General features: G+C 34.9%; 2 protein-coding genes across 3 annotated transcripts; both read left to right on the top strand.

Moving 5' to 3' along the window:
* The first annotated feature begins 299 nt into the window (after positions 1-299).
* On the top strand, positions 300-11636 carry LOC132269152 (probable methionine--tRNA ligase). 2 transcript variants are annotated; one of them, XM_059770234.1, is made up of 15 exons: positions 300-549; positions 1394-1538; positions 2958-3111; positions 3284-3439; positions 3611-3841; positions 3974-4117; positions 5557-5647; positions 5811-5917; positions 6008-6122; positions 7960-8078; positions 8200-8265; positions 8345-8473; positions 8596-8739; positions 8902-8992; positions 11343-11636. In XM_059770234.1, exons 1-15 carry the CDS (start codon positions 402-404, stop codon positions 11345-11347), a joined length of 1845 nt encoding a protein of 614 aa, XP_059626217.1. In that variant the 5' UTR covers positions 300-401; the 3' UTR covers positions 11348-11636. The 2 variants fall into 2 exon arrangements, with proteins under 2 accessions (XP_059626217.1, XP_059626216.1); XM_059770233.1 differs by having other exon boundaries at positions 301-549; positions 8902-9022.
* A 1133-nt stretch (positions 11637-12769) lies between these two features.
* Positions 12770-18706, top strand: LOC132269151 (O-fucosyltransferase 1). The gene is made up of 9 exons (XM_059770232.1): positions 12770-13036; positions 13162-13333; positions 13693-13774; positions 13889-13959; positions 14439-14527; positions 15095-15218; positions 15320-15603; positions 16860-16989; positions 17717-18706. The coding sequence occupies exons 1-9, from the start codon at positions 13029-13031 to the stop codon at positions 18335-18337; spliced, it is 1581 nt and encodes a 526-aa protein (XP_059626215.1). The 5' UTR covers positions 12770-13028; the 3' UTR covers positions 18338-18706.
* Positions 18707-19231: the final 525 nt, after the last annotated feature.

The raw sequence follows: 19231 nt of genomic DNA, 5'->3' as shown, positions 1-19231 counted from the left end.
CCACTCTTTTATATCATAAACCAAATCTCCTACCAAATTAAATTTTTTAAAATCTTTCTTTATCTGCCCATCCCAAATTAGTTTAAGTGGAGCTCTTTGTCTCTCACACTCTGTGCAATTAACAATTATTATTATTATTATTTTCATTAGGATTATATATTAATTATGCGTGTCTATGACTTATTCTTATTATACCACAAAATATACTTGTATTAACATGGTATTGACTGTAATTAGGACTGAAACTTAAGGGCAAGTGCGGACGATCAGCTTTAAAGAAACAAAAGGTCACTCTGTGGCGGTTGCAACGTCTCTCTTTTTCCATATACAGAGCGGAGGGAGTGAAGTGAAACACCCACAGACACTCTCTCTCTCTCACTCTCACTCTCAATACACACGTTATGGAAGCAAGTCACAGCGGGATGGGAGATCAGGCCGAAGATGGACGGAAAGTTCCAAATTTACCGATTCCGGGGAAGAGGAATATACTGATCACGAGCGCTTTGCCTTATGTGAATAACGTCCCTCATCTCGGAAACATTATCGGCTGTAAATTCTCTCTCTCTCTCTCTTTCACACACATACACTGAATGCGATCTAATTCTTCGAATTTTCCCCAACATTTCCGTTTGGTTGCCAAGAAAGTGTAGGAAAATAAAAGAAATACGAGTTTTGAACTAGAATAATCATTGACTGAATTTTTCTATTATTTTCTTTTCCTTTTAGCCCTCTTTTCCTTAGTAACCGTCCATAGAGCAAGATTATTACCAGCAATCTTTGTTCTCTCTCTTGAATTGTTGATTTTCAAGAATAACTTTTATTCTTCACTGTTTTTCAAGAATGATTTTTAAGAATAATTTTCAAGAATAATTATCGAGAATAATTATAATTATTAAGAATAAGCAACCTTTCTTATTTTTAATTATTGTTCTTAAATCACCTGTGTTTACACATTCGTTCTTATTTTTACTTTTTCTAATTGCATTTTGGGGGAATCAAAGCGATCAGTTCTAATATACTTTCAACGATAGACGAAGGAAAAAGATAAGAGTTATATTATTTCATAAGAAGTTCTTAGAACTTTCTTTTCTCACGAAACATTAGCCGTAAAAACACCACTACTGAATAACCAATTATAAAGGACTAAATACATATTCGACCTTCTTATATCTTTCCAAAACTATACCTTATTTTTATTCTGGTTACGGACTATGGATTGGAGATCATTTGAAAGTTTTTAGAAAGTTGTATCTATTTATCACTATTTAAATTCAGAAACGTATAAAATCCGCCAAGAGTACCATTCTTTGATTGCACTGTACAATTTCTTTCTCACTGTTTTTTTTTTTTTTTTTTTTTTTTTAAATCTAGTTTGTAAATTCTTTTAATTCAGCTGTTTTGAGTGCGGATGTATTTGCTCGCTATTGTCGTCTACGCGGCTACAATACATTATACATATGCGGGACTGACGAGTACGGGACAGCAACTGAGACAAAGGCGATGGAGGAGAATTGTACTCCACAGCAGATTTGTGACAAGTAAATTGTTTATCTCACCTTCTATCTTATCTTGTTTTGCAACTAAGTTTTGCCATTTAAAGGTTTCTATACATACATACATACATACATATATATATATATATATATATATATATATATATATATATATTGGTGATTTGATGAATGAAAATTTTCTTTATTCAAAGGTCGGAGAAATGTGATGCAAATGCTTGTAAAAAATAATAAAAATGTGCCAAAAGTCTCTGTTTTCCTGTAATAGGTGTATTTGGCCAAAAGATTCTAAGTTGGATGAAATGGAAAATCATTTAGTGAAATAAATAGTTCAAGTTCTAATTTCTGCTTAGGCACTTCAGCTACCATTATAACAAAATTTTGATTTTCTTTTTGCCTTGGTGATTTTTTTGTCCAGCGGTGGAGCTCAAAACCAATATTTAAATTTTGTTGGTTTATTATAATAAAATAGTTTGTCTTATAATCTCTGCCTAGTCACTTGCTCATTAATCATTTTGGTCCCATATAGAACATGTAATATTCTCATGTGGCTCTTTATCAGGAATCATGTCAAGGATTGTCCTGTCCTATCATTCAACTATTCTTGATGTGAATTGATTTCATATTTTGCTATGTAATACAGTTGTCTTCATCTTTGAGGTCCCCTGAGGTTGCTATACTTCAAGTTCATGCTATTCTTGTCAAACCATTTCAATTTCCCCCCTTCGGAATAAACCATTTCAAATTCATTGCCTTAGTTTTTATACATGTTCTAATGATGTAATTTCTGTAATTTTGTAATAACCATCCCAAGTTCCATACCAAGTAGGATAATTTGCTTCTAAAACTTTTTTAATCCTGATTCAGATATCGGAATCCCTTTTGTTGTACAAGACTTTTTTCCATTTTTTTACAAATTTCTAGTCTAGTAAGTTGCAAATCAGAACTCCGGGTCTCAATTATTGAGCATGTAAATGGTTAGAAGCAATATTGGGAGGGTAAGCCGTGTTATTATTGATAGAGAAAGATAAATCCTTAAGCTGATTTTCTTTTCTTTCTCATGCATGTCATCCTCCTCTCTTATATGGCAATAATTCAGGCTCCACAGGATCCAATTCTTTGCTAATTGGCTCTGACTTGGCTTTCACTACCCGATAGTCAGATTGATCATTGGAGGAGAATTTATATCTTATTGAATGTGTATATACTTTGTGATGCAGAGTGTTGTTTCTTTAATCGGAATTCTTTTAAGAGGTTATAGAGTTGACTGGTCAGATGTCTGAATTTTACATAATTTCAAGCATATTAGAGTTGTATCCTTTAGCTGATTTCATATTCTATAGAGGGCATTTCCTCATGGAACACGTGCTTCGTTGTCATTGAGTTGACTTGTCTGTGCATAAATTGCATATATGCTCATTTAATTCATGTCTCCTGCATTTGTAGATACCATGCAATTCATAAAGAGGTATACAATTGGTTCAATATAAGTTTTGATGAATTTGGACGTACATCAACGCCCCAGCAAACTGAGGTCTGCCAAGGAATTTTCAGGAAATTGATGGAGAACAACTGGCTTTCTGAAAATACAATGCAGCAGGTACACAGTTAGTTATATTATGTTTAGATAGTATATTTTCTGTGATGGTGAGGTAACGTCCGACCTTTTAATTGGATTAATGCTTCATTGTTAAGTTGCAGAAATATTTACTCTTAATTTATCAAAAAAAAAGAAGAAGAAATATTTACTCTTAATGTGAACGGTGACACAGCTTTATTGCGATACTTGCGAACGTTTTCTAGCTGATCGGCTTGTGGAGGGCACCTGTCCAACGTTAAATTGTAATTATGATTTTGCTCGTGGAGATCAATGTGAAAAGTGTGGGAAGTTGTTGAACCCTACAGAATTGAAAGATCCTAGATGCAGGGTACTTCTTATCTTCATGAATGTCAATATTTTTTCTTCATATGTCATGAATTTGCCAAAAGGTTTGATTGAAATCACAGTATTGTTTAAATTCTGGCTACTGGAATTTAGAGGCGTTCACATTCTTCTGCACTTCTCTGCTATTTCATACGCAAGCGTGTAATGTGAACAGGTATGTCAAACAACTCCTCAAATCCGCGACACTGAACACTTGTTTCTAGAGCTGCCACTGCTGAAGGATAAATTGGAAGAGTATATCAACAAAATGTCAGTTGCAGGGTCTTGGAGCCAGAATGCCATACAAGCTACATATGCTTGGCTTAAAGAAGGACTAAATCCCCGTTGTATTACTAGAGATCTTAAGTGGGGGGTTCCTGTTCCACATGAAAAATTTAAGGATAAGGTGGGTTAAGATGCAATTATTGCTGTTGAGCAATGTTCTTTTACTTAGTAATTTTTTGTAGAAGCAGCATAATTTTGAGCACGCATTTGAATTTTCTTTGACCAATTTTCTCTCTGACGACATGAAACTCAGGTGTTCTATGTGTGGTTTGATGCACCTATTGGATATGTGTCCATTACTGCATGCCATACGCCTCATTGGGAGAAGTGGTGGAAAGACCCTAATAACGTGGAGCTGTATCAGTTTATGGGCAAGGATAATATACCATTCCACACTGTAAGAGTTCATTTCTCATAATGTCATTGATTTTTTGAAGTAAAGGCTACATGGTTCCTGCTTTTACTTTTTGTGCCCCCTCCTTTCGTGTACCAGACTTGCCGATTGGATGGTTACACGTTTCTTGTAATCATCTTTATGTTGGAATTTATTATTTTACTAAAAAGGGCTCATCATTAAGAGTCATTATTTAGATAAGAAAAGAAGAAAAGGAAAAACCCTAACATGGCCATGGCTCTTATTAACTATTATAATTTACAAATGATAACTGACAGTGTGTTATGATGCAACTTACAATAATAAGTAATCTTAATTTCTTACCTGGCAATTTCACATTTTCCAATCTCACACCTTTTAAGAGCTTCCAGCTGTCAAATTTGTGATATTATAGCTAATAACCAAATCATCGTTCCTTTTTTGCACATACAGTTAACTAAATTTTTATGTTCTGAGAAAGAATTTCATTTTTAAAGTCTATGATGAATCTGTATGATGGTTGGTGTTTCTGATTTAGGATTAGGGATTTATTCTTGGATTTACAATTCCAACAATGGTTATAGCTTGCTGAAGTTTGGTTAGTGGCTGTGTTGACAGTTTGTTGGAGATCATTGTGGTCGACAATGGTGATGGAGATGATGGAGTGCTAAAAGTTAGTGGGAGGCGGTTCTGGCAGTGTCAATGGTGACTAGTTATCAGTTTTGATGGTGATGATAGTAATTAGCAGTTGTTGGAGGTATTGGTGGTGGTAGACTTGCAAGGTACCGAAGATGGAGATGGTAGTAGAGGTGATTTGTTGTTGAAATAAGCATTGTGTGATGGCGATTGCTGGCATGGCATTAGAGAGGGCATGTGGCGGTAATCTTATGGATGGTCTTAGAAGACTTAGATGGTAATTCTGACAGTGGTACCATAATAGTGTGGTAGCAATGGATGCATAGACTTGGCAGCAGTTCCCGTGATATAGCACTGACGGGGATATTATGGTGATATTAATGGATGGTTGCATTAGTGGGGACAGCGGTGGTAGTACTTATGCATGAGCAGGGGTATTAAATAGAGCAATATAGTGGCAATAGTGATGGCACTAGGGTACTGGTAGCTCATTTTTCCTTTTTTTCTTTGTTGTGGAATGCTTGTTAGTAGGATCTGCATTTGACAATGCCTTCCCCTGAGAATAAAAAAATTCATTTTTTGGGCTAATATTCAATTCTTAGATTTGGCGTGGTAGTCCGATTATGAAAGATTGAACTGTACAAGAACTGGAAATAGGGACTGCTGATCCCATTCGCATCCTCAATTCTGCTGCCAATTCCTGAAAACAGAAAGACCCAAAAGTAAATATGTATGAGGTTATCAATAATATTTGACTATTTTTATGATCATTGGTGGAGTTAAATTTGTTGCAGAATATGCCTATATTAATTGTTATTTTGTTTCAGGTAATGTTTCCTTCTACACTTCTTGGAACTGGAGAAAATTGGACATTGATGAATAGCATCAGCGTTACAGAATATTTGAACTATGAAGCAGGCATATATTAGCTCTCTTAAATGGTTGTCATTATGTTAATATGGTTATTTGACTTGACCTCATGATACATGAGCTTTTCATGATATTATGATGCTTGGGTTCTTAAATATATATATATATTCAAATTATCAGACAGAAAGTTAATATATGCTTGATGATGCAGGAAAATTCTCCAAGAGCAAGGGAGTAGGAGTTTTTGGAAATGATGCAAAAGATACAAACATTCCTGCAGAAGTGTGGCGATATTACTTGCTAATTAACAGGCCGGAGGTGAATTCTGTTGATAACTTGATATAGAATTTAAAGGTCATCTATAATTGTTTTCTACTTGTCAACTTCGATATCCTTTTCTTTTAATAGGTATCAGACACATTATTTACATGGGTAGACTTGCAAGCGAAACTAAATACTGAGTTGCTGAATAATTTGGGCAATTTTATCAATCGAGTCTTGAGCTTCATTGCCAAACCTCCAGGTCAGTCGGTGCCATGTAATTAAGTTCCTGAAATACAGCTAGTTTTGTGAGAGTGAATTTTCACTGTAGAATGCAATTAATCTCACTGGGGCTTCCCTTTTTCTTTTTCTTTTTCGATAAGTCTCACTGGGGCTTTTTTATATTAAACTTGATGCTTGCTGAGTTGTCATGGTTTCTTCATTGTGTTTTTTTTGGGATATTATATATATACCATGGTTCGGATTGTAGGAGAACGGATTGGATTGGTTTGGCCCTTTATGAAACAACTAATTTTCGGAAAATTCAAGAAATAATTTCTATACTTTCCGTGGCGGGGTGGGCATCTAGCAAAACATATATCAAAAGACAGAATGTCTTGCATATTTGTGTCCTAAAGGCTCAATGCACAAACAGATCCCCAAGTTTTGCATGCTAATACTAAAAAAAGTCAACAAAATTTCGACCCTTAAAAACCTAAGCCAAAACGTTGAAATGCATATATCAGAAATCAAAATCCAAATTTCATTTGATTAAATAAAAAGAAAAGAAAAAAGAACTAGGATGAGAGAACTGAGTGCGTGTGTGTGAGAGAGAGGGAGAGACTGTGTGTGTGCATGCGATTTAGACCAGCCAAACACAACGGGCTCACTGGAGTGAGCACTTGAGGGTGACGGAAAAGAGGGGCGGCAGGGAGCGGTCAAGGGAGGGGATGGGTGTGGCTGTGTCACTGTGTAGACAACCAATCATATGAAGTCCTATTGTGTGTGTATATATAAATATCTACATAATGCACGGATTGGTTTGGAATGGACTGTATTTTTCTACCCTCAATCTGTGAACCATTCCGTCTTGGACGGTTCCAAAAAAATTTAAACCAAACAAACCAGTAGCCCTTCAGAAATGAACCAATCCGCACAGATTGGATTGGATTGGATTGGATCAGTCCAATGGTTTTCCTTGTGCATCCCTAGTTTTTGATGGTATGGATATGACATTAGGCACTTTAGGTTTAGTTCCACAAAATTATGATTTGTTGGTAAAATTTTATGTCTTGCCAATTTTTTTTATAGTTTTAATTCCCTATTCTGTGTGGGTACTTAATTGAATTTCCATGCTCTTTATTTTGCACAGTGAACATATAGGGATTTGTTTGTACATAAATGGGCTTTTAAAAGTTTATTAATGAGGAATGGAACCATTGAAATAATAAGATTCTTAGAAATTGATACATTTTTCTGAAAAAAAAAATAATATAAACAAACTAAATAAAGTAAAATAAGACTTATCATGTGACAATATTGAAGTTTTAGGGATCTCATTTGAACTGTTTATGCTTTATTTATATACTATTGAAGGAATTTGCATTTTTTTTCATGGTATTTTTAGCAAGATCTCTAGATTTGTGTGCCTATAATATTAAATTCCACACTTGGGTATTCTGAAATGTCTTTTCAGTTGTATCTCCCTGCATGAGGAGTCTTCCATCCTGTATCAATACTTGGCCCTTCAGGTGTTTTTGTTTTTTGTTTTTTACTTTTTTTGGTAGGTAAACAACACACACACACACACACCACTCACCACAATGGACCATGTGGGACTCGAACCACTCACCTTTCCTTTGGGGAGGAGAGTTCCTACCCCGTGGTCCAATGGCCCGGTGGTCCTTCAGGGTGATATCTTAATTGTGTTTTACGTACTTCATTGTGTATTTTCACTTTGAAGGATCGCCCTAGAAATTGGCATATTATTGAAACTTCGTGCTAGACTTGAGGAATTTCATCCTAGACTTCTGTCACTGCACTGCCTATATCAACCTGAGTAATATTCCTATGCATTCTCTGATAATTCCTTTTTGCAGGAGAAGGATATGGGTGTGTCATTCCTGATGCTCCAGCTGCAGAATCACATCTATTGACAAAGACATTGGCGGAAAAAGTTGGTAAATATGTTGAGGAATATGTAGAATCCATGGAAAAGGTGATAAATTGAAACTGTCTAACGTTGTTGTGCTGTATTACAATTCTTACCTATGATTTATTAACTTAATCATTCAATGTTGCATTCTTAACGGGGAATATTAATGCATAATGTTAAGTAGGTTAAACTAAAGCAAGGACTTAAAATTGGAATGAGCATCTCTAGTGAAGGGAACGCGTATCTGCAAGTAAGCTGTTAAGCTGTATATGTTCTTTATTTCACATGGTATGTTACAATTATATTGATCACTTTAATGTGATACGTAGGAGAGCCAATTTTGGAAGCTTTACAAGGAAAATAGAGCTTCCTGTTCAATAGTTGTAAAAACTTCAGTGGGCTTGGTTTATCTACTTGCATGTTTGCTAGAACCTTTCATGCCATCATTTTCTCTTGAGGTATGTATCAGGCCCGCACTCTGTAAGAAATAGGTTGAAAAATATTTTCCTAATGTTCGTCACTACCCTTTTTATTTTCAAAAGTTTCCTAATATGATGCTTTTGTAATTTTGGCAATCAAGGTACTAAAGCAACTTAATTTGCCTCCTGAAACACGACTTTCACTTTGTGATGAAAATGGAGATTTTGGAAGGGCAAGAAAACCTTGGGAGATTATATCCACTGGTCACAAAATTGGGAAACCAGAACCTTTGTTTAAGGAATTGGTATATATCTTACTGTTTAAGAATATATATATATATATATATATAATTTTATTTTTTTTTTCATTATTTGCTTTTCAACATGGTGATATTTCCATTTGTCTGCTAATACTCATTTAGCTTTTCTTTTTTCTCCTTTTTTAATCCTTTTACATTTTGGTACAGAAAGATGGAGATATTGAGTTTTTTAGGAAGAAGTTCGCTGGAAGTCAAGCTGATAGGATTCTAAAGGCAGAAGCTGAAGGAAAAAGTACAGGTGAGCCTCCAGAGAAAACGAAAATTTCAGGTTAGTGAATCTTCCTTACAATGTGACTGCCACTTCTAATGGCTGTTAAACCAAATCTCACGTCTTCCTGAATTCACTTTGTCAAAAACAACATGTCAGTGAGTATGGGTAACTTCCATCTTGTTCCAAAACAATAATGCCTTTAATCTATGTATTTTTTAGTATTGGATCACATTGTAGCCTGTTGGAAGCCGCATTTGGTTTGTCGTTAATGACTGTTAAATAAAAAAGCAAAGAAAAATGAATTCATCAATTTTTGGCAAGCTATTCTACATGCCCCACCCGATGGACTTGACCTCAACCTCGATCTAGACCTTTGCCAAACACCGAAAAATAAAAATAAAAGAAAATATTTTACCTGAAAAAAGAAAATATTTTACGAGGAAAATATTTTGCGTCGAAACAAACAGAGCCTAAGAATATGACACTTTCTTTTATATAGGGCTGGCTTACTTTCATTCTGAATTCTTGTAGTAGGTGAGATAGGCACCCGTTCTTGATGTTGTTAAATACTATTCCTACATGCTAAGATGTAACGAGTCCCAAGAAAGTTTGTTTGTTGAGTTTTGGGTTTTATAATCTATTTTTTAGCTGGCCTGTACATGCTGCTTTGTTGCAAGGGTCATATATGAAATTTGGACCCTCCTCAACAGGAGTTGGTTTTTTCCTGGGTGCACCCATTGATTTCCTTAAGATTGAAGTTGAGTCAGCTAATCATCAACCTTCTCAACAATAGGGGACAAAAACCTTCTGTATCGTCAATAATTAATTTTCTTTTATGCAACCCTTTGTAGCTTCTTTGATTGTCCACCGTCATTTTTACAACTTGCAAATTTTTAAATTTTTCAGTTTCTGAATTTATACATTTTTAATTGGTAAACCTGAGTAAAAAATCTGCATAAAAATGAACAAGAATGGATGCATTGTACAATACAAAAACCAAAGTGACTTGCTCGATTGTGGTAGACAGCTACCAAAAAAGAGGAAGTGTGATGTTTTCCTCAGTTTCCACGTTGGATGTTGCCAGGACGAGAGGAACACTAAGCTGTCTAATGAGGTGATAAGGAAAAGAATGGTAATTTATTTTTTCTACAGAAGTTTTTGCGTTGGATAGTTTGATGCCCCATATCTATTAGCTGGACAAGGAAAAGTGAGCATTATGTAGTCCTAGTTTTTGGTTGTTAGGTAATTTTTAATTTTTTCAATTATATTTGCTGGCCTTTATTTAATTATAGGTCTTACTTTTCTTTAAGTAGGAATTTTTTGTAGCATATTATGGTGGTTCTATTGTAATAGAAGAAAGGATGGAAATTAAATTCATGTAGCCAGCCCATTCATATGGGACAAAGGCAATGATGGTCATGATGGTACTGTACTATTCATGCTACTGCAGCAGTTAGTAGTAAGTCATCTATATTTTAATTACGGAAGAGATGAGTGTGCTTTAGGGGTTTCATTAAATTGTTCTTAGCATTTAAAGTTTTTATATCCTAACCATCTGTTTTGAAGTCATTGAATATTGAATTTAGAATCATAGCCTTATTGCTTGCTTTGAAAGATTGAGATTGCTTTCTTTCTCTCCTTACTCTTCTCTCTTTATACTTCCTCTTATTTGTCTCGTTATCTTTCTTCTCTACCACTTCTACTATAACACAACTTGCTGTCTTTTTACTTTTTGCTTGGACCAAACTTGAACCATCTAAAACAATCTATAAACTCTGATTCTCTTTGCAGCGCTTTCACACATTTTATTAGTTTGATATTGGAACTGAAGGATCATATTTTACTCCCATTAGCTATTTGATACAAATTGTTAAACAGACACTAGTAAGAAACACAGCATGTTCAACATGTGTGTCACTGAAGTGAGGATATTGATATATATAATTTTCAACTTTTTCCCAAGAGGATATTGATATGGATGAGTGGCATTACAAGAAAAGGAGATATAAACAAAAAGTTGAAGGTATCAGGAAGAGAAGAGACCGAAAAGGACGTGATTTAAGGCTGTGAGAAAGGGTACAATTGCCTTGAATTTAACAAAGCCTAACTTAGGTGATGGATCCATGTACATGCCCCCAATTAATGACACAAGTTTCATGAATAGACTGATCAAGACTAAAAATCAAGAGAAGAAAATATTGAAAATAAATCCATTTGTGTTGTGTTGTATATGGAACATTTTTTTAGTTTATTACAGTCTTGGCCTGAGGTGAGCAGAAGCTTATTATGTTTAGTTTTGTACAGACATGAAAGGCTGATGATATTAAACCAAAACCTGAATGCTGATTGAAGTTTTCATAAATTGGTGCACTTTCAGGTTGACAGTTGGTTGATCCTCCCCATTCTGCTGTAGTAGGAAGAGGGTTGCTGGTAGCATTATATAACTCTAAATAATACGGAACATTGCAACTGGACCTGCGCTATAGAAATGTGGGTGTGTCTGCAAGGTTTCATCAATGTCTAATGGATCAGTAAAGTATTAAGATTCAAGGTGTTGTGATTTACTCTACTTTATACTGTAAGAGACATCCTTCCCTGAAAGGAATGTGTGTAAATAATACTTTTTAAGACATAATAATTAATATAATAAAACATGTATCAGTTCTAATTACCTTGGTGATTATTGTTTTTATAAATACTGCTAAAAATGAATCATTCCTTGTTTATCTTGGTTTATGTATACTTAAGAAAGTAAAGGGTGAATGCTCTTGGAAATGATTAGAATTGATAGTTTACTCTCATAATTTTCTGCATAAATATTGAGTATTTTAAGATGGTTAAGGAAGTTCAAGCCGTTTGACTTCGAGAAATTAAGCTCGTTTCATCACCTGGCATGACCTATCTACTAATTTGGTTTCGGTTTTGAATTCTTGAAAAAAAAATTAAAAAACGAACGCATTTGCTTCCCATGTGAAGTTAATAAGTATTTTGCATTTTATATTTAAGCTTATGAATCAATTTTGGACTTTCATTTTATATATATTGGTTTTCATTGGCCACTCAGTTCCCATTAGTATAATTTTATAAATCATTAAATTCTTTTTTTTTTTCATATTGCTTTTACATCTTATTCTGAATATTCACTAGGGAAAAAAAAAGAAACAAAAAAAAAAAGAAAGAAAGAAGAAGGTTCTCTTGCATTTATGACATCTTAATATAATGTATCAACTATTGAAATAATAACTTAACATAATTTTTGTTAAGACAGTCAACCACATTCATTATTTCAGGAGTTAATGAATTTATAGGTACAGTTCAATAAAACTCAAATTCATGAATTTGAAACAATTGAAACATAAACATTTAATCATTATTTTCACAGATTGAACCAAAAAAAAATGTTATTTTTAAAAAATGGTGAAGGTGTAATAACAGTTTTAATATTCTTTTATTTTTAAAAATGATAAAATTATAAATTACTGTAACAATTTAAAAAAAAAAAAAAAAAACTCATAGAGATTGGATTTCCAAATGACACATCGACAATACTTGGCCAATGAATACCAATTAACACGTCCCCAGGGCATAGCGGCGTTTGTAAGGATTTGAGAGGTAAGTTCTTGAGGTCTCGTTTTGAATAATGTGTGTGTTGTAGGGCCATCGAAGAAAAAAAAAAAAAAAAACAAAAACAAAAAAAACCAGTTAACACTGTAGTGGTACAAGGGCATTGTGACATGGAGAGTTTCTGTTTCTAAAGTATTATAATGGGTGTGTAAGTTCCTCGTCAATTGAAAATAAAAATAAAAAAAACACTGTGGGGGTAAAAAGCCTGATTCTCCTGAAGCAACCCCAGTATCGCCACACTCGCGTTGGCGCGTGCAGTTCCGCTACTACTCTGCTTCTGGCAAATCATCAGATCCAAAAGCTCGAGTATAGAGAATTATAACTTGTGACGAAAGAGAACTCGCAATACCATCACTAGTCCTCAATCTAGGGTTTACTATTTATATCCGACAAGATCAGAATTGACGTCGCTGTTCTCTGGTTATCGACTCCAATCCCAATGAGGAGGTAAAACCCTAACACCATTTCAACTCTTGCACGTCTTTCTCTTTCTACTTCTTACAGAAAAGCCCTTTTCTCTCTCTCTCTCTCTCTATATATATATATATATACACATCTATATGTATTGGCAGAACTGGGGATGCATTAGGAAGGAGATATGGAAATCGTCAACTGAAGCAACTGGGTTGGGGTATGAAAGGACTGTTAGGTCGATTGTCGGTGGCCGTGATTGTCCTATTGATCTGCACAGTCTCGTTGCTCTTCACAAGGAAAGCAAGCAACCGCCAAGTCGAAAATTTGCAGGTTTGTTGCTTTTGTTCTGCTCTGTTAGAGGCTTTTTATTTGTCAATTTTCTCTCTTTATCGTGCAGTGATGGAAACAAAATTTGGATATGATTTAAAAAATGAAAGCTATTGTTTTAAAACAATCTTCATTAACATTAGTGGTAATTCTGTTGTGTAATGGGCAAATTCAGTTGATGAGTTGAATTTAGTGCATTTCAATTTCTTCAATGCAGTGACTAAAGACTAATTATATACATATTGGATCTATGATAAATTATTTCTTTCAAAATTTGATTGGATCATTCTAGTGAACTTTAATCATGATCTCTTCCTGGTCACTCAAAAGAACTTCACACTGTTTTTTGTTTTGTTTTATAGCATATCGGTGTAGATAAACTTTGGGAGACTGCTGATTCTGGTGGATGGAGGCCATCATCTGCTCCGCGATCTGATTGGCCCCGTATGTAGTTTCTCATAGTCCCTCTAAATTAGTAAATGAGCGTGTTGATCTCATATATTAAATCATAAGCAAAGTTTGTTTCTGATTGTAAATATATTGTTTCAATTTTGGCAGCACCTCCAGTTGAGAGCAATGGTTATTTGCGTGTTCGTTGTAATGGTGGCCTAAATCAGCAGCGTACTGCGGTGCGTATCATCTTCTTGCTTGAATAAGATAACGCAAGACATTTTGATTTTCTTGATATGAGTTCATTTTTGCCATCAGTTTGTTAGGTGAAAACTATACAAAGTCTTAACTTTTCATAATTTCATGCTTGATTTTGTGAAAAAGATGCAAGTTAGGTCTTGGAATTAAATAGGTTGTTCAGCTGTCACCATGATCATTTAGTTGAATCGAGTTTATTTTGGCTAATATCATTATAAAGAATTATGCATCTATAATTATTCGACTGCATACAACTAAATGCCAGTTGGAGCATCACTGTACTGACCTTATGACCATTCCCATGAATTGATAAACATGTCCTGGAGAGCAACCAGTCAATAAGGCACATGTTTGAACAGAAACCGTTCCTTGCTTTTATACGTATATTATTTTTTTAAGAAGTACTTTTATTATTACGTATCAAAAAGAGGAATAATACATTCTAGTTGTGTTGTTTTAGATATGTAATGCTGTTCTTGCTGCCCGAATCATGAATGCTACCCTCGTGTTGCCCGAGTTAGATGCAAACTCCTTCTGGCATGATGACAGGTACTGAATGTATGTATACATGTGTGTTTTAACTTCCATTGTAAATTTAGTTCTAGCAATCAGATTCAGATAACAAACTGCACACGTCCAACTTTAGATGATGTGTTGACTGGTTAATACTGCATGCAACTCTTCATGTTGAATGTTCGTTTAGCTTATACTTCTATAAGAATGGTTAAGCTCATAATTTGGAAAAATGGATGATCGATAAGATTTTTTTATTTTTTTTATAAAGTAAATGAGTGCAATGCAATCATATTCCTGCAATAGTGAACGACATTTCTGCCACCATTAACCATAATACCACACATCCTGACTTCTTTCTTATGCCCTCAGAATATTGGACCTAAATCTTTATTGATCCTATAGAGGAATCTCCTTCCCCAAATCGTGGATTGTATGCTCCACCCGCTAGGGCATAAAAAATTTTAGTACCTTCTTTTAACATTGTGCATGTATTATTTGCCCCTATTATTTTCTTTCATTTTGTGAAAAATTTGCAAACCAGAAAGAAAAGAAAATTGTTGAACTCTATCTAATTGAATTGAATTCCAAACCTGTATACAGTGGCTTTGATGGTATCTATGACGTTGAACATTTCATCGAGGCATTGAGGTATGATGTGCGGATTGTAGAAAAACTTCCTGAAATTCAAAAAAATGGGAGGACCAAGAAAATGAAAGCACATCAGGTTAGATACTATAGTTTGATGTTTTCTTGTCAATGAAAATTTAAAAACTTCTATCTCGGTATCTAGTATGATTGATTAAATGTTTGCAACTTTTTGTTTAGCTTCGGCCTCCACGAGATGCTCAAATTAGTTGGTATACGACAGATGCACTGGAGAAGATGAAGGAACATGGTGCAATTTATCTCACTCCTTTTTCACATCGATTAGCAGAAGAGATAGACAATCCTGAATATCAGCGGTTGAGATGCAGAGTTAATTACCATGCCCTTCGGTTTAAACCACATATCATGAAATTAAGTAACTCTATTGTCAGGAAACTCCGTGCCCAAGGTCATTTCATGTCAATACACCTTCGATTTGAGATGGATATGCTTGCATTTGCTGGGTATGTTCTCATCCCTAACTATCTTGTGTCCCCGGTGGAGGGTATATAATCCAATTTTTGTCTTTTGGGGTTATAATAGAACAACCTTTTTTTTTTTTTTTCAGTTAGTACTCACACTCACATGCCTCCATTGAGGCTTGAACCCTTGACCTCCCTTTGGGAAGTAAGGGTCTGTTACCACTAGGCTACTAGCCCGTTGGTAGAACAACATTTTTTTTAAATACAGGATTTTCAGAAGAACAAATATATTCTTAATTGTATTCATCTAAATATTTTCTGTCGGTTTACATGATGTATTGATTTTGTTTAAAGATTGACAATTTTTTGCATAGGTTCTTACAAAATTTTAATCAAAAGATTAGTCGAGTATTCCATGTTAGTCGTTGTCGTCGTCATCATCATCTATTATTCTCTTTGATTCCAAACATGCTATTATTCCACTAATATCCAAATGAAATTGTCTGGTTGGGCATATATTATGTCTATTTTTTTTGCCATGACTCTTTTCATTCTGTTGCAGTACATGGTGAATCTTAGTGCAAATGTTCATGCCATATTTTTGAGCTTCTGAAGTAGTAGGTCTCTTCAAAAGTTGTTAGTTGTATGTGATAGACTTATCAAATATTTGGCTCCGCAATTTTTTAAAGAAAAGTTCAGGCAATTTAGATCTCTAAATTCCTTATACCTGTAAAAATTTCAATATTTAGTCTCGCTGTCTGCATCCAACACATCTTGGTATGATAGTTTGGCATTATTTTCTTTTACTTTTACACTAATTAATTTCATAAAATTATGTTAACTATCATTTTTTTTTTAAACACTTCAACCTAATTTATTATGGTGGTTTGATTTCCATATAGAGCAGAACTATTTTGGAATTCTACCTCTTTGGATTGGTATGACTGTTTTATGTTTTCATTTGTCTTCACCTTCTCCAATTTCTCAGCAACTTACCACTCATGTCTTCCTAACTTTATTCAGATTTGTAGTCATGAAGTTTGATTGTGTGAGAGATGTTCTGTATGTATTACAACCTCCCATCTCTGTATTAAAATATGAATATCCATATCATATCTGTAACCTTGTCATGCGTATCTTGTCAACCATTTCCATGCCTTAAAGAAATTCTGGACTTGAGCATGTGTTTGTGTGGTCATGACTTCCTAGCCGCACCCACAGTTATTAATTATGCTTGATAGTTCCTTTGAAAACTATTTAGTTTCAAACCAAATTTAATCTTCTACAGAATCTCACAGGTGTCTAGATATTTTTACCCCTGAAGAACAGCGTATATTAAAGAAGTATCGTGAAGAAAATTTTGCAGAGAAGAAACTGAATTATAATGAAAGACGAGCGATTGGGAAATGTCCATTAACTCCAGAAGAGGTAAAATTCTCTCTGTTTTTACTGTGTTACCTATTTTTCTCATATTCAGCCAAGTGAGAAATCCCTTAGTGTGGCCTGCTTGCTGATATTCTCCTGTCAGTCCACCCAATTTTTGTGCTTAGATTAGTGTGGCAAGGGATGTTAGTATCCTTAGAACTATTTTTTTTTTCATTACCATTATGCTACTCCAAGCATCTTGTTTACAAGTGTAAAATGTTCATTTTGTTTAGAATTGTGTTTCACATAGTTTATACATATAATATTTAGCCATATACAAAGGGCTAACCCAGTGCACGAGGCTTCCGCCATTGTGGGGTTTGTAGATGCTCATATTATATGTAGGCAGCCTTACATGCAAAGAAGCTGTTTCACATTTCAAACCCGTCACCTTTAGGCCACAATGGAGTAACATTACTGTTGCGCCAAGGCCCGCCCTCTTGCTATCTGGTTTTTGCCTTTTGTGTTTCATATTGTGACTTAAATATCTATAATGGCAACATGTTGCTGCAACAAGAAAAGGACATGTCTTTCCCTCTAGTCATTTAAAGACACAACCTTTCACATATTGTAGCATATATTATCATCATTACTGACCAAGTGTAGTGATGATTTACACTGTTTCTTGTTCAACGTTATGTGTGGCCTTTTTACAGTGTTATGCCAAACTCCTGTCATTTTTCCTCGGTTTTATTTGTCGTTGGGACTTTACAAGTACTGCCTTTTGCAGGTTGGTCTCGTCTTACGTGGTATGGGATTTGATAATTCCACGCGTATATACCTTGCAGCAGGTGAACTATTTGGCGGAGCGCGTTTCATGAAGCCATTTAGAGCACTTTTCCCTCACCTTGACAACCATAATACAGTGCTCCCTACAGAAGACCTGAGCCAAAACAAACAGGGATTGGTGGGCTCTGCTGTAGATTACATGGTCTGTCTCCTTTCTGATATCTTCATGCCAACTTATGATGGCCCAAGCAACTTCGCCAACAATCTTTTGGGTCATCGTCTTTACTATGGCTTCCGGACCACAATCCAACCTAACAGGAAAGCTCTAGCTCCTATATTCATCGATAGAGAAAAGGGCCAAACATCTGGTTTTGAAGGTGCCATCAGGCGCGTTATGTTCAACTCAAAGTTCGGTGGACCTCACAAGCGTGTCCATCCTGAGTCTTTCTATACAAATTCTTGGCCTGAGTGTTTCTGCCAGACATCGGCTACGAATCCTGCTGACCAGTGCCCACCTGATAATGTGATGGAAAGACTCAATACTGGTTTGCACGGGGAAGAAACTGATAGTTGGGAACCCATTAACAGATCAAATGAGACGAATTCTGTTTCGGAAGAGTAACAAATATCTCGAACATACACAGTTCTGACATTCTTTATCCCAGAGAAAATGCAAGTGCATTCGTTGAAGCGGTGACATCTGTGCCATTCTTCTTTGTACTGAGGGACTTGTACAACATAGGGTCTTAGCTCTGCAATCTCAGAACTGATACCAGGATGTATTTTACGGCCAGATTCCTTTTACCTCATGATAATTAATTTATACCTTTTGTAACTTTCTTTTAAAGATGTGAATGCCATGGTCTTGATTTTTGTAAGTGTGAGATTAGACTATAAAAGGGATCTTTGTAATTGTCGTGTGTTGGGGTGGTTGTAACAGAGACAATTTCATATTTTTTCTACACATCTAAAATATAGTATAATAGCGGAATATTGCCTTTAGAAACCAAAATGTTTGCAAATTTCATTCGGTATGTAAATATTGTGCACTCATTGACTACATTTTTTTTGTCAGGCGCTCATTGTTACAAAAAAAATTAGTGATTCTGGAAAATGTATATAAAATTTTAGAGAAGTGACAGATCTTTCGATTTTAATTGCGACTATTCTTCCGAATATAACGTGGTTGGGAATGAGTCAAAGAGATGTTTACGGGAATTTTTTTAAGAGTTCCAATGGATCCAACCACGTTGTATTCGGAGGAAGAGTCGATAATTAACGTCGGAAGACTTATCATTTTTCAAAATTTTATATCCATTTTTACACATTTTCTAATACCATTTTATTCAAGAAAATGTATATATATACATATATCTATTAATTGTTTATTGGTTGCAAGGTAAGAACTTGATATATATATATTTTTTTTGTGTTCTTGTGGTATGGTGATTAACAAAATTGCTCCAACATACTGTGCTTGACATGTATTCAATAGTTATATTTTTTCTAGGAGTCC

This window comes from Cornus florida, unplaced genomic scaffold (genome assembly GCF_030987335.1).
Source record: "Cornus florida cultivar Cherokee Brave unplaced genomic scaffold, ASM3098733v1 CherokeeBrave_3.0.0_Hap2_Chr08, whole genome shotgun sequence".
Classification (NCBI taxonomy): domain Eukaryota; kingdom Viridiplantae; phylum Streptophyta; class Magnoliopsida; order Cornales; family Cornaceae; genus Cornus; species Cornus florida.
Note: the sequence above shows the minus strand (reverse complement) of the source record. Positions and strands in the feature narration are given on the sequence as shown.